This window comes from Chiloscyllium plagiosum, unplaced genomic scaffold (genome assembly GCF_037043375.1).
Source record: "Chiloscyllium plagiosum isolate Xiang-an unplaced genomic scaffold, Cpla_swu_hap1 HiC_scaffold_47, whole genome shotgun sequence".
Lineage (NCBI taxonomy): Eukaryota > Metazoa > Chordata > Chondrichthyes > Orectolobiformes > Hemiscylliidae > Chiloscyllium > Chiloscyllium plagiosum.
The window spans coordinates 18,389,583-18,404,479 of record NW_028270185.1 but is presented as its reverse complement, the minus strand read 5'-3'; the positions used below and the strand labels follow the sequence as shown (position 1 = coordinate 18,404,479).

The 14,897-nt window shown below is 49.2% G+C and overlaps 1 protein-coding gene across 3 annotated transcripts in view; it reads left to right on the top strand.

The window, feature by feature from the left end:
* Positions 1–14,897, top strand: part of sptbn4b (spectrin, beta, non-erythrocytic 4b) — a 316,634-nt gene that overhangs the window by 107,443 nt on the left and 194,294 nt on the right. For all 3 annotated transcript variants that reach the window (XM_087984145.1, XM_087984144.1, XM_087984146.1), the window contains 2 exons: positions 7,183–7,341; positions 9,233–9,535. In XM_087984145.1, coding sequence (XP_087840271.1) covers positions 7,183–7,341; positions 9,233–9,535 — 462 coding nt within the window. The remainder of the gene's footprint in view (positions 1–7,182; positions 7,342–9,232; positions 9,536–14,897) is intronic.

The following is a 14,897-nucleotide window of genomic DNA, read 5'->3' as shown; positions in this document are numbered from 1 at the left end:
TATCCCGGTTACCCACAGTAACACACGGGGTGTCCCTGTCACTGTTACCCACAGTAACACAACGGGGTATCCCTATCCCGGTTACCCACAGTAAGACAAGGGGTGTCTCCATCCCTGTTACCTACAGTAACACAGGGGGTGTCCCTATCCCTGTTACCCACAGTAACACACGTGGTGTCCCTAAACCTGTTACCCACAGTAACACATGTGGTGTCCCTATACCTGTTACCCACAGTAACACACGTGGTGTCCCTATACCTGTTACCCACAGTAACACACAGGCATCCCTAAACCTGTTACCCACAGTAACACACGTGGTGTCCCTATACCTGTTATCCATAGTAACACAACGGTGTACCCCAATCCTTGTTACCCACAGTAACACACAGGGCATCCCTGTCACTGTTACCCACAGTAACACACGTGGTGTCCCTGTCACTGTTACCCCCAGTAACAGACGGGGTGTCCCTCTCCCTGTTACCCGCAGTAACACACGGGGTGTCCCTCTCCCTATTACCCACAGTAACACACAGGGTGTCCCTCTCCCTATTACCCACAGTAACACACTGGGTGTCCCTCTCCCTGTTACCCACAGTAACACACGGGGTGTCCCTCTCCCTGTTACCCACAGTAACACACCGGGTGTCCCAGTAACTGTTACCCACAGTAACACACTAGGTGTCCCTATCCCTGTTACCCACAGTAACACACTGGGTGTCCCTATACCTGTTACCCACAGTAACACATGTGGTGTCCCTATACCTGTTATCCACAGTAACACACGGGGTAACGCTGTCCCTGTTACCCACAATAACACAAGGGTGTCTCCACCCCTGTAACCAACAGTAACACATGGGGTGTCCCTGTCACTGTTATCCAGAGTAACATACGTGGTGTCCCTATACCTGTTATCCACAGTAACACAAGGGGTGTCTCCATCCCTGTTACCCACAGTAACACCCGGGGTGTCCCTGTCACTGTTACCCACAGTAACACAGGGGGTGTCCCTATCCCTGTTACCCACAGTCACACACGGGGTGTCCCTGTCACTGTTACCCACAGTCACACACGGGGTGTTTCCATCCTTGTTACCCACAGTAACACATGGGGTGTCCCTCTCACTGTTCCCAAGTCACACACGGGGTGTCCCTCTCCCTGTTACCCACAGTAACGCACGGGGTGTCCCTGTCCCTGATACCCACAGTAACACACGGGGTGTCCCTATCCCTGTTACCCACAGTCACACATGGGGTGTCCCTGTCACTGTTACCCAAAGTCACACACGGGGTGTCCCTATCCCTGTTACCCACAGACACACACGGGGTGTCCCTGTCACTGTTACCCACAGTAATACATGGGGTGTCCCTCTCCCTGTTACCTACAGTAACGCACGGGGTGTCCCTGTCACTGTTACCCACAGTAACACACGGGATGTCCCTATCCCTGTTACCCACAGTAACACACGGGGTGTCCCTATCCCAGTTACCCACAGTAAGACTAGGAGTGTCTCCATCCCTGTTACCCACAGTAACACAGGGGTGTCCCTATCCCTGTTGCCCAGAGAAACACACGGGGTGTTTCCATCCTTGTTACCCACAGTAACACACAGGGTGTCCCTCTCCCTGTTACCCACAGTAACACATGGGGTGTCCCTATCCCTGTTACCTACAGTAACACACTGGGTGTCCCTATACCTGTTACCCACAGTAACACACGTGGTGTCCCTATACCTGTTATCCACAGTAACACACGGGGTAACGCTGTCCCTGTTACCCACAATAACACAAGGGTGTCTCCACCCCTGTAACCAACAGTAACACATGGGGTGTCCCTGTCACTGTTATCCAGAGTAACATACGTGGTGTCCCTATACCTGTTATCCACAGTAACACAAGGGGTGTCTCCATCCCTGTTATCCACAGTAACACCCGGGGTGTCCCTGTCACTGTTACCCACAGTAACACAGGGGGTGTCCCTATCCCTGTTACCCACAGTCACACACGGGATGTCCCTGTCACTGTTACCCACAGTCACACACGGGGTGTTTCCATCCTTGTTACCCACAGTAACACATGGGGTGTCCCTCTCACTGTTCCCAAGTCACACACGGGGTGTCCCTCTCCCTGTTACCCACAGTAACGCACGGGGTGTCCCTGTCACTGTTACCCACAGTAACACACTGGGTGTCTCTATCCCTGTTACCCACAGTAACACACGGGGTGTCCCTGTCACTGTTACCCACAGTAACACACGGGGTGTCCCTATCCCGGTTACCCACAGTAAGACTAGGGGTGTCTCCATCCCTGTTACCCACAGTAACACACGGGATGTCCCTATCCCTGTTACCCACAGTAACACACGGGGTGTCTCTATCCCTGTTACCCACAGTAACACACGGGGTGTCCCTGTCACTGTTACCCACAGTAACTCACGGGGTGTCCCTGTCACTGTTACCCACAGTAACACACGGGGTGTCCCTATCCCTGTTACCCACAGTAACACAGGGGGTGTCCCTATCCCTGTTGCCCAGAGAAACACACGGGCGTCCCTAAACCTGTTACCCACAGTAACACACGTGGTGTCCCTATACCTGTTACCCACAGTAACACATGTGATGTCCCTATACCTGTTACCCACAGTAACACACGTGGTGTCCCTATACCTGTTATCCATAGTAACACAACGGTGTACCCCAATCCTTGTTACCCACAGTAACACACAGGGCATCCCTGTCACTGTTACCGCCAGTAACACATGGGGTATCCCTGTCACTGTTACCCACAGTAACACACGTGGTGTCCCTGTCACTGTTACCCCCAGTAACAGACGGGGTGTCCCTCTCCCTGTTACCCGCAGTAACACACGGGGTGTCCCTCTCCCTATTACCCACAGTAACACACAGGGTGTCCCTCTCCCTGTTACCCACAGTAACACACGGGGTGTCTCCATCCCTGTTACCCACAGCAACACACGGGGTGTCTCCATCCCTGTTACCCACAGCAAGACACCGGGGTGTCCCTATCCCTGTTACCCACAGTAACACACTGGGTGTCCCTATACCTGTTACCTACAGTAACACACGTGGTGTCCCTGTCACTGTTACCCACAGTAACACACGGGGTGTCCCTCTACCTGTTACCCAAAGTAACACACGGGGTGTCCCTCTCCCTGTTACCCACAGTAACACACCGGGTGTCCCAGTAACTGTTACCCACAGTAACACACGGGGTGTCTCCATCCCTGTTACCAACAGTAACACACTGGGTGTCCCTATCCCCGTTACCCACAGTAACACACTGGGTGTCCCTATACCTGTTATCCACAGTAACACACGGGGTCACGCTGTCCCTGTTACCCACAATAACACACGGGTGTCTCCACACTTGTAACCAACAGTAACACATGGGGTGTCCCTGTCACTGTTATCCAGAGTAACATACGTGGTGTCCCTATACCTGTTATCCACAGTAACACAAGGGGTGTCTCCATCCCTGTTACCCACAGTAACACACGGGGTGTCCCTGTCACTGTTACCCACAGTAACACACGGGGTATCGCTGTCCCTGTTACCCACAGTAAAACAAGGGGTGTCTCCACCCTTGTAACCCACGGTAACACATGGGGTGTCCCTATCCCTTTTACCCACAGTATCACACTGGGTGTCCCTGTCACTGTTACCCACGGTAACATACGGGATTTCCATAACCCTGTTACCCACAGTAACACACAGGGTGTCCCTGTCACTGTTACCCAAATTAATACACTGGGAGTCCCTGTCACTGTTACCCACAGTAACACATGGGGTGTCCCTCTCCCTGTTACCCACAGTAACACATGGGGTGTCTCCATCCCTGTTACCCACAGTAACACAAGGGGTGTCCCTATACCTGTTACCCAGAGTAACACACGGGGTGTCCCTGTCCCTGTTACCCACAGTAACACACGGGGTGTCACTATACCTGTTACCCACAGTAACACACGTGGTGTCCCTATACCTGTTACCCACAGTAACACACGGGGTGTCCCTATACCTGTTATCCACAGTAACACATGGGGTGTCCCTCTCCCTGTTACCCACAGTAACACAAGGGGTGTCCCCATCCCTGTTACCCACAGTAACACACGGGGTGTCTGCATCCCTGTTACCCACAGAAACACAGGGAGTATCCCTATCCCTGTTACCCAGAGTAACACATGGGGTGTCCCTGTACCTGTTACCCACAGTAACACACGTGGTGTCCCTATACCTGTTACCCACTGTATCACACATGGTGTCCCTATACCTGTTACCCACAGTAACACACGGATGTCGCTGTCACTGTTACCCACAGTAACACACCTGGTGTCCCTATACCTGTTACCCACAGTAACACATAGGGTGTCCCTATTCCTGTTACCCAGAGTAACACACGGGGTGTCCCTGTACCTGTTACCCAAAGTAACACAGGTGGTGTCCCTGTCACTGTTACCCACGGGTGTCTCCATCCCTGTTACCCACAGTAACACACGGGGTGTCTCCATCCCTGTTACCCACAGTGACACACAGGGTGTCCCTATCCCTGTTACCAAGAGTAACACACGGGATGTCCCTGTACCTGTTACTCACAGTAACACACGGGGTGTCCCTGTCACTGTTACCCACAGTAACACACGTGGTGTCCCTATACCTGTTACCCACAGTAACACACGTGGTGTCCCTATACCTGTTACCCACAGTAACACACGGGGTGTCCCTATACCTGTTACCCACTGTAACACACGTGGTGTCCCTATACCTGTTACCCACAGTAATACACGGGGTGTCTCCATCCCTGTTACCCACAGTAACACACAGGGTGTCCCTGTCACTGTTACCCATGGGGTGTCCCTGTACCTGTTACCCACAGTAACACACGGGGTGTCCCTGTACCTGTTACCCACAGTAACACACGTGGTGTCCCTATCCCTGTTACCCACAGTAACACACGGGGTGTCCCTATACCTGTTACCCAAAGTAACACATGGGGTGTCTCCATCCCTGTTACCCACAGTAACAGATGGGGTGTCTCAATCCCTATTACCCACAGTAACACACGGGGTGTCCCTGTCACTGTTACCCACAGTAACACAATGGCTGTGCCTATACCTGTTACCCACAGTGACACACTGGATGTTCCTGTTCCTGTTACCCACAGTAACACGATGGTGTATCACTAGCCTTGTTACCCACAGTAACGCACAGTGTGTCCCTGTTACTTAGTCACAGTAACACACAGGGTGTTCCTGTCACTGTAACCCACAGTAACAGATGGGGAGTCTCAATCCCTATTACCCACAGTAACACACGGGGTGTCCCTGTCACTGTTACCCACAGTAACACTCTGGGTATCCCTATCCTTGTTACCCACAGTAACAGATGGGGTGTCCCTGTCCCTGTTGCCCACAGTAGCACACGGGGTGTCTCCATCCCTATAACAGTAACACACAGGGTGTCCCTGTCACTGTTACCCACAGTAATACACGGGGTGTCCCTATCCCTGTTACCCACAGTAACACATGGGGTGTCCCTGTCACTGTTACCCACAGTAACACACGGGGTGTCCCTATCCCTGTTACCCACAGGAACACATGGGGTGTCCCTGTCCCTGGTACCCACAGTAATACGCCATGGTGTCCCATTCCCTGTCACCCACATTAACACACAGGGTGCCCCTGTCACTGTTACCCACAGTAATACATGGGGTGTCCTTATCCCTGTTACCCACAGTAACTTACGGGGTGTCCCTGTCCCTGGTACCCACAGTAATACGCCATGGTGTCCCATTCCCTGTTACCCACAGAAACACACAGGGTGTCCCTGTCCCTGTTACCCACAGTAACACACGGGGTGTCCCTGTCCCTGTTACCCACAATAACACACGGGGTGCCCCTATACCTGTTACCCACAGTAACACACAAGGTGTCCCCATCCCTGTTACCCACAGTAATACACGGGGTGTCCCTGTCACTGTTACCCACAGTAACACACTGGGTGTCCCTGTCCCTGTTACCCACAGTAACACACGGGGTGTCCCTGTCTCTGTTACGCACAGTAACACACGGGGTGTCCCTGTCTCTGTTACTCACAGTAACACACGGGGTGTCCCTGTCTCTGTTACTCACAGTAACACTCGGGGTGTCCCTTTCCCTGTTACCTAAAGTAACACACAGGTGACCCTGTCACCGTTAACCCACAGTAACGCACATGTCCCTGTCACTGTTACCCACAGTAACACACGTGGTGTCCCTGTCACTGTTATCAAGTTTTAGAAGATGGCTGACTGCAGACTCCACTGTGCTTGTGAATGATCTTTGTTCTGTTGAGATTATGACAGTGTTTTCGAGGCCACTAGTGTCGTTCACTGTATTGACGGATGAAAGACTGTGCAAGATTTAATTTAGTTTATCCGAATTTTGTTCAGAACTAAATTCAAATCCTCCCCTGAATGGAGTTCACAGCAGTTCCGGACAGTTCTGGGATGTTCTGGGAAGCAGTCTCTTCACTGTTAGGGTTTTGTTTCAGAATTTCCAAACCAGCAGAGTCTGCTCCAAAATCTGCTGGTGATGAGAACCAAGAGGGTTTCAGGTCTTGATCTGTGAGAATTTGAGCAGAACTGTCACTCTCCCTCGGTCCATCACACTGTCTCTCCCTCTCTGTCTCTTTCTCCCTCTCTGTGTCTCTCTCTCTCTCTCTCTCTCTCTCTCTCTCTCTCTCTCTGTCTCTCTCTCTCTCCTTCCCAATCTATCTCTCTCTCCCTATCTCTCTCTCTCTCTCTTTCCCCACCTCCTCTCCCTCTCGCGTGCTCTCTCTCTCTCACACACACACTTACTTTCTCTATCTTTCTCTCACTGTCCCTCTCTCTCTCTCATTGTGTTTGTTATTGTCTCTCACTGTGTCTCTTACTCTCTCTCTCTCATTGTCTCTCTCAAGCTCACAGTGTTTATCACCCTTACTGTCCTCTCTTGTCACTCTGTCTCTCTCTCTCTCACTCTTTCACTGTGGCTGGCTCTTTCACTGTCTCTTTTTGTCTCTTTCCCTCACTGTCTCTCTCGCTACCTATCATGACCAGTCCCTCTGTTTCTCACTCTCTCTCGGCAGTAATAGCACCTCCTGCTCGTGCTGATCTGTCTCACTTGTGTCTTGTTGTTGTTCTTCGTCCTGAGGCCTGGGAGAGACTGGAGAAGGCGGAGCATGAGCGTGAAGTGGCGTTGCGGAACGAGCTCATTCGGCAGGAGAAGCTCGAGCAGTTGGCACATCGGTTTGACCACAAGGCCGCCATGCGGGAGACCTGGCTGAACGAGAACCAGCGGCTCATCTCCCAGGTGGGATTCCGTGCCCTTCGGACGACCCAAACTCCTGGCTCCTGCTCCTTCTCCATCACCCTGTAACAGTGCTCCCCCTTTCCAATCCTGACCTTAATCACTCTGGAAATATCATTGCCGGAGCTGACTTCACCAACCTTCCAATAGCACCTTTCCAATCGATGAGCTGTGACCGGAAGAAATTCTCCTCATCTCTCACATGAGGGTTTTCTAATGACCTTAAATCTCCGTTCACTGCTCAGTGCCCTTGCTGGAAGGTTACAAAACCCTTCATCATTCTGCATGACATTTACCAAAGCTACCCTTTTGGGCTTTAATGAGAACATTCACCAGCCTCTCGACATTTATTTATATTCATTCATGGCATGTGGGCATCGCTGGCTGGGCCCAGTATTTATTACCCCATCCCTAGTTGCCCCCTTGACAAGGTGGGGGTGAGCTGCCTTCTTGAACCGCTGCAGTCCACCTGCTGTGGGTAGATCTTAGGGAAGGAATTCCAGGATTTTGACCCTGGAAGCGGCAGCGAAGGAACGAAGATATATTTCCAAGTCAGGATGGTGAGTGGCTCAGAGGGGAACATGCAGCGGGTGGGTGTTCCCATTTACTTGATGAAGGTGACAGTGAGGTGGTAATGTCACTGGATTTGTAATCAAGAAGTAATGATGTGTGAACATGAGATGCCATGACAGACGATGGAATTTGAATTCAGTAAAAATTAAGTCTGGAATAAAATGTTGGCCTAATGTTAACCAGTGTCAATTATCATTAGAAAAAAAAATCTGGTTCATTAACTCCCTTTAGGGAGGGAAACCTGCTTTACCTGGTCTGGTGTACATGTGACTCCAGTCCCACAGCAATGTGGTTGGATCTTAACTGCTCCCTGGGCATTAAATGCTGGTCTGGCCATCCTGTGGGTAAGAACTAGAAGCAGGAGTAGGCCATTCAGCCCCTTGAGCCTGCTTTCCGATCATGGCTGATCTCAGCTCGGCTTCAGCTCCATTTATCTGCCCTGCTCTCCATAACCCTTCAACCCCTAACTGATTAAAAATCTCCTCCTTGAATGTATTCTCTGTTCCAGGTGATGTACATTAAAAAGAAACTGATCACCCATCATTCAAGTGAATCTTTTTGAAGGGTTCCTTGCTAATGTATTCTCCCTTTGTTTCTGATGCGTGTTCATCTAACCCAAACCCCAACCTGTCCTGCTCTTTGTAAAGGTTTGTACCATTATCACAGCCTCCCCCTCCCCAAGACCTCTCTGCACCTGCACTCTCGTTATGATTGGACCATCTGGTTAATAGTGGCCCTCCTCATCGAGACCCTGAGGAATGTTCTAGAATGGCTCCCACTCACACATTTCTAACTCTGCTACCCCGCAAGGATGGATCTGTTGGAAAGTCTTCTTTTCCTTCACTATTCTTTCACGGGATATGGGTGTGGCTGGCTAGGCCCAGTATTTATTACCCATCCCTAATCGCCCAGAGGGCAGTTAAGTGTCAACCATGTTGCTGTGGGTCTGGAGTCACATGTTGGCCAGACCAGGTATAATTTCCTTCCCTAAAGAATATTGATGGGTTTTTGCGACAATCACCAGTGATCATTATTAGATTATTAATTCTAATTTTTAAAAAATTAAATTCACATTTCACCATTTGTCCTCTTGTGACTTGAACCTGCGTCTCTTGAGGATTAGCCTGGGGCTCTGGAATTCCAGCCCAGTGACTTTTAAGAATTAAATTCACATTTCACCATTTGTCCTCATGTGATTCGAACCTGTGTCCCTCAAGGATTAGCCTGGGGCTCTGGATTGCCAGCCCAGTGATATTACCACTTGCCCACGCGCTGCCCTTACAAAGCTGCTTTCTGTAATCCTCTTCAATTCTCCCCTCAGGATAATTTTGGTTACGATCTCCCTGCGGTCGAGGCAGCGATGAAGAAGCACGAGGCGATTGAGGCGGACGTGTCGTCATACAAGGAGCGAGTGCAGGTCATCAACGAGCTGGCTCTGGAGCTGGACTCGGAGAATTACTATGACATCAGGCGCATCACTGCTCAGAAAGATAACATCCTGCGACTGTGGGGCTTCCTGGAGGAGACACTGGCCGCTCGCAGGGCTCGGCTCGAACTCAACCTCTCGCTGCAGAAGACCTTCCAGGAGATGGTTCACATGATTGACTGGATGGAGGAGATGCAGGTGAGGAGGGCACTGCGTATGTCCCCGACCTTTGACCTTGTCCCTCCCCTATTCTTACCCCAAATCCTGTCACTCCCCTCCCTGTTTCCCAGTGTCCTGTTTACCGTTCCCGATGCCTCTCTCTCATCTCAGACTCAGCCCCTCCCCTCCCAAACTCCACCCTTACACCTATCGCCCGTCCACTCCCACTTCCTGTTTTCCAATGTCCTGTTTCCTGACACCTCTCTCCCATCTCAGTCTCAGCATCCCCCATCAAACTCCACCTTACCCTCATCTCCAAACCACTCCCATTCACTGTTTTCCAATGTCCTGTTTCCCATTCCCTCCCGACTCCCCGACATCTCTCTCCTATCCCAAGCTCATCACCCCTCCCACCCCAATCTCCACCCTCAGCCCTGCCACCCCTAATTCTAGCCCACAGCAGCCTGCATTTATAGAGTCATAAAGATGTACAGCATGGAAACAGACCCTTCAGTCCAATCCGTCCATGCCGACCAGATATCCCAACCCAATCTAGTCCCACTTGCCAGCACCCGGCCCATATCCCTCCAAACTCTTCCTATTCATATACCCATCCAAATGCCTCCTAAATGTTGCAATTGTACCAGCCTCCACCACATCCTCTGGCAGCTCATTCCATACACGTCCCACCGTTTGCGTGAAAAAGTTGCTCCTGAAGTCTCTTTTATATCTTTCCCCTCTCACCCTAAACCTATGCCCTCTAGTTCTTGACTCCCCGACCCCAGGAGACTTTGTCTATTTATCCTATCCATGCCCTTCATAATTTTGTAAACCTCTATAAGGTCACCCCTCAGTCTCCGACGCTCCGGGGAAAACAGCCCCAGCCTGTTCAGCCTCTCCCTATAGCTCAAATCCTCCAACTCTGGCAACATCCTTGTAAATCTTTTCTGAACCCTTTCAGGTTTCACATCTTTCCAATAGGAAGGAGACCAGAATTGCACGCAACATTCCAACAGTGGCCTAACCTATGTCCTGTACAGCCGCAACATGACCTCCCAACTCCTGTACTCAATACCCTGACCAATAAAGGAAAGCATACCAAACGCCTTCTTCACTATCCTATCTACCTGTGACTCCACTTTCAAGGAGCTATGAACCTGCACTCCAAGGTCTCTTTGTTCAGCAACACTCCCTAGGACCTTACCATCAAGTGTATAAGTCCTACTAAGATTTGCTTTCCCAAAATGTAGCACCTCACATTTATCTGAAATAAACTCCATCTGCCACTTCTCAGCTCATTGGCTCATCTGGTCCAGATCCTGTTGTAATCTGAGGTAACCTTCTTCGCTGTACACTACACCTCCAATTTTAGTATCATCTGCAAACTTACTAACTGTATCCCTTATGCTCGCATCCAAATCATTTATGTAAATGAGAAAAGTAGAGGGCTCAGCACCGATCCTTGTGGCACTCCACTGGTCACAGGCCTCCAGTCTGAGAAACAACCCTCCACCACCACCCTCTGTCTTCTACCTTTGAGCCAGTTCTGTATCCAAATGGCTAGTTCTCCCTGTATTCCATGAGATCTAACCTTGCTAATCAGTCTCCCATGGGGAAATTTGTTGAACGCCTTACTGAAGTCTATATAGATCACATCTACTGCTCTGCCCTCATCAATCTTCTTTGTTACTTCTTCAAAAAACTCAATCAAGTTTGTGAGAAATTATTTCCCACACACAAAGCCATGTTGACGATCCCGAATCAGTCCTTGCCTTTCCAAATACTTTTACATCCTGTCCCTCAGGATTCCCTCCAACAACTTGCCTACCACCGAGGTCAGGCTCACCGGTCTATAGTTCCCTAGCTTGTCTTTACTACCCTTCTTAAACAGTGGCACCACGTTTGCCAAACTCCAGTCTTCTGGCACCTCACCTGTGACTATCGATGATGCACATATCTCAGCAAGAGGCCCAGCAATTACTTCTCTAGCTTCCCACAGAGTTCTCTGGTACACCTGATCAGATCCTGGGGATTTATCCATCTTTAACCGTTTCAAGACATCCAGCACTTTCTCCTCTGTAATCTGGACATTTTGCAAGATGTCACCATCTATTTCCCTACAGTCTATATCTTCCATATCCTTTTCCACAGTAAATACTGATGCAAAATATTCATTTAGTATCTCCCCCATTTTCTGTGGCTCCACACAAAGGCCGCCTTGCTGATCTTTGACAGGCTCTATTCTCTCCCTAGTTACCCTTTTGTCCTTAATATATTTGTAAAAACCCTTTGGATTCTCCTTAATTCTATTTGCCAAAGCTATCTCATGTTCCCGTTTTGCCCTCCTGATTTCCCTCTTGAGTATACTCCTACTTTCTTTATACTCTTCTAAGGATTCACTTGATCTATCCTGTCTGTACCTGACATATGCTTCCTTCTTTTTCTTAACCAAACCCTCAATTTCTTTAGTCATCCAGCATTCCCTATACCTACCAGTCTTCCCTTTCACCCTGACAGGAATATACTTTCTCTGGATTCTTCTTATCTCATTTCTGAAGGCTTCCCATTTTCCAGCCGTCCCTTTACCTGCGAACATCTGCCTCCAATCAGCTTTTGAAAGTTCTTGCCTAATACCATCAAAATTGGCCTTTCTCCAATTTAGAACTTCAACTTTTAGATCTGGTCTATCCTTTTCCATCACTATTTTAAAACAAATAGAATTATGGTCGCTGGCCTCAAAGTGCTCCCCCACTGACACCTCAGTCACCTGCCCAGCCTTATTTCCCAAGAGTAGGTCAAGTTTTGTACCTTCTCTAGTAGGTACATCCACATACTGAATCAGGAAGTTGTCTTGCATTGAAATAAATGCAGTTTAATTTATTAGTCCTACCTTGTCCCTGCCTGCCCTGACTGTTTGATTCACTTCTGTTCTCAGCTGTACCTGTCTCAGATCGATCTCTTTCCTCACTATCTCCCTGGGTCCCACCCTCCCACTTTACTAGTTTCAATCCTCCCAAGCAGTTCTAGCAAATTTCCCTGCCAGTATATTAGTCCCCTTCCAATTTAGGTACAATCCGTCCTTCTTGTACCTCTACCCCAAAAGAGATTCCAATGATCCAAAAATGTGAATCCTTCTCCCATACACCAGCTCCTCAGCCATGCATTCATCTCCTATTCCTGCCATCACTAGCTCATAGCACTGGGAGTAATCCAGATATTATTACTACCCTTGAGGACCTCCTTTTTAAATTTCTGCCTAACGCTCTGTAATCTCCCTTCAGAGTCTCAACCTTTTCCCCTTCCAGTGTTGTTGTATCCAATGTGGACAATGACCTCTTGCTGGCCCCTCTCCCCTGTGAGAACATTCTGCACCCTCTCTGAGACATCCTTGATCCTGGCACCAGGGAAACAACACACCAATCTGCTTTTTCTCTGCTGGTCACAGAAACGTCTGTCTGTACCTCTGAATACAGAATCCCCTAACACAATTGATCTCTTGGAAGCCGACATACCCCTCATTGCATTAGAGCCAGTCTCAGTACCAGAAACTTGGCTGTTCGTGCTACGTTCCCCTGAGAATCCATCACCCCCTACATTTTCCAAAACAGCATACCTGTTTGAAATGGGTACATCCACAAAAGACTCCTGCCCTAGGTGCCGACCTCTCTCACCCTTCCTGGAGTTAACCCATCTATGTGACTGTATCTGAGACTTTTCCCCCCTTCCTATAACTGCCATCCATCACATACTGTTGCTGTTGCAAATTCCTCATCGCTTCTAATTGTCTCTCCAACCGATCCACTCGATCCGATAAGATTTGCATCCAACAGTATTTATGGCAGATATAATCCACAGTAACCCTTAAACTCTCTTTAAACTCCCACATCTGACAAGAAGTACATATCACTGCAAAGGCCATTTTTGCTCCTTCACAATCGACAGACCCAGAAAATAACACCGTCTTGTTCCTCTACAAACACTGCCCCAGGTTAAATTAATAGCTATGGCTTATATTTTAAGTTTAATCAAGAGACTTATCTCCAAAAACATATAATCAAGAAAGAACCCACTATACTCACTACTGCAGCCTTTCTCTTGGACAGACTTAAAACAACAATAACTTATCTGATTCTGTGCTGTGAACTTCGCCCAACAGTTCCACCAAGATTAGTTGTGAATTTCACTGTTTGTTAATTTTCCCAGATGCACTCTGATGTCCAGCGATACACGAAATCAAACAGCAAAGGCGGTAACTGTGCAGGTTCTCTTCTTTAGCACTTTTCTTTTAAAGCAACACACCAATGTATTCACTGGAGCAGTAATCGCAGAAAGGGTGAAGGGACTCAGTCAGGTGATCAGGAGCCCGGCCAAAGGCATGGGTTTAATGAGGAGAGAAAGGCAAAGGGAGATATGGAGGTCTAGGAAGACTATACCAGTGGAGTAGTGGGAAAGGCAATGGCCTGGTAATCCTGAGGGCCTGGCTCATACTCTGAGACCATGGTTTAAATCCATAATCGGACGCTGATGGGATTTAAATTTGATGTCAAAAGTGTAAAGTTAGTCTCGCAAATGGTGACCATGATGACTATCATGATTATTGTAGTAAAACCACCTGGTTCCCTGAGGGGAATCTACCATCTTGACCTGCGTCTGATCTCCTGACCTGCAGCAATATGGCTGACTCTTACCTTCCCTCTGAAAGGGCCCTGCCAAGCTATTTACTTATAAGTTGATTCAGGATGGGGGCACCAAATGCTGGCCTTGTCATGATTGGTGGGTATGTCATGATTGTGGGTATGTTTGCTGAGCTGGGAAGTTGATTTGCAGACGTTTTGTCCCCTGTCTAGGTGACAGCTTTAGTGCTTCCGAACCTCCTGTGAAGCGCTGTGTACTGTCTCTTCTGGGATTTATTTGGTTCCATTCCTGCTGCTTCCGGTTCCGGTTGTCTGTTGTAGTGGCCGGTATATTGGGTCGAGGTCAATGTGTTTGTTGATGGTGACCATGGATGAGTGCTGTGCTTCTAGAAATTCTCTGGCTGTCCTCTGTTTGTTGAGTTGTCCCAGTCGAATTTGAGATCCTTGTCACCTCCGTGTATGGCTACTAGGGGCAGCTGGCCATGGTGTTCAGTGGCTAGCCAGTGTTCATGGGTGCAGATTGCTAGTGGTCTGCCTATTTGCCAGATATAGTGTTGCCTGCAATCTTTGCATGGAATCCTGGATATTACATTCATCTTGCACGTGATTGCCTTGCCAGCAACCTCCACGTCCTGCGAAAGGATAAAATTCCAGAGCTTAGGGCGTAGCTGGCTGTGGGTGATTTAGAATCAGAGAGTTGGCGAGGTACAGAGACCTGGGCAGGTTGTAGGAAGTGGAGGAGATTACGGGAGTTGGGAGGAAGTGAG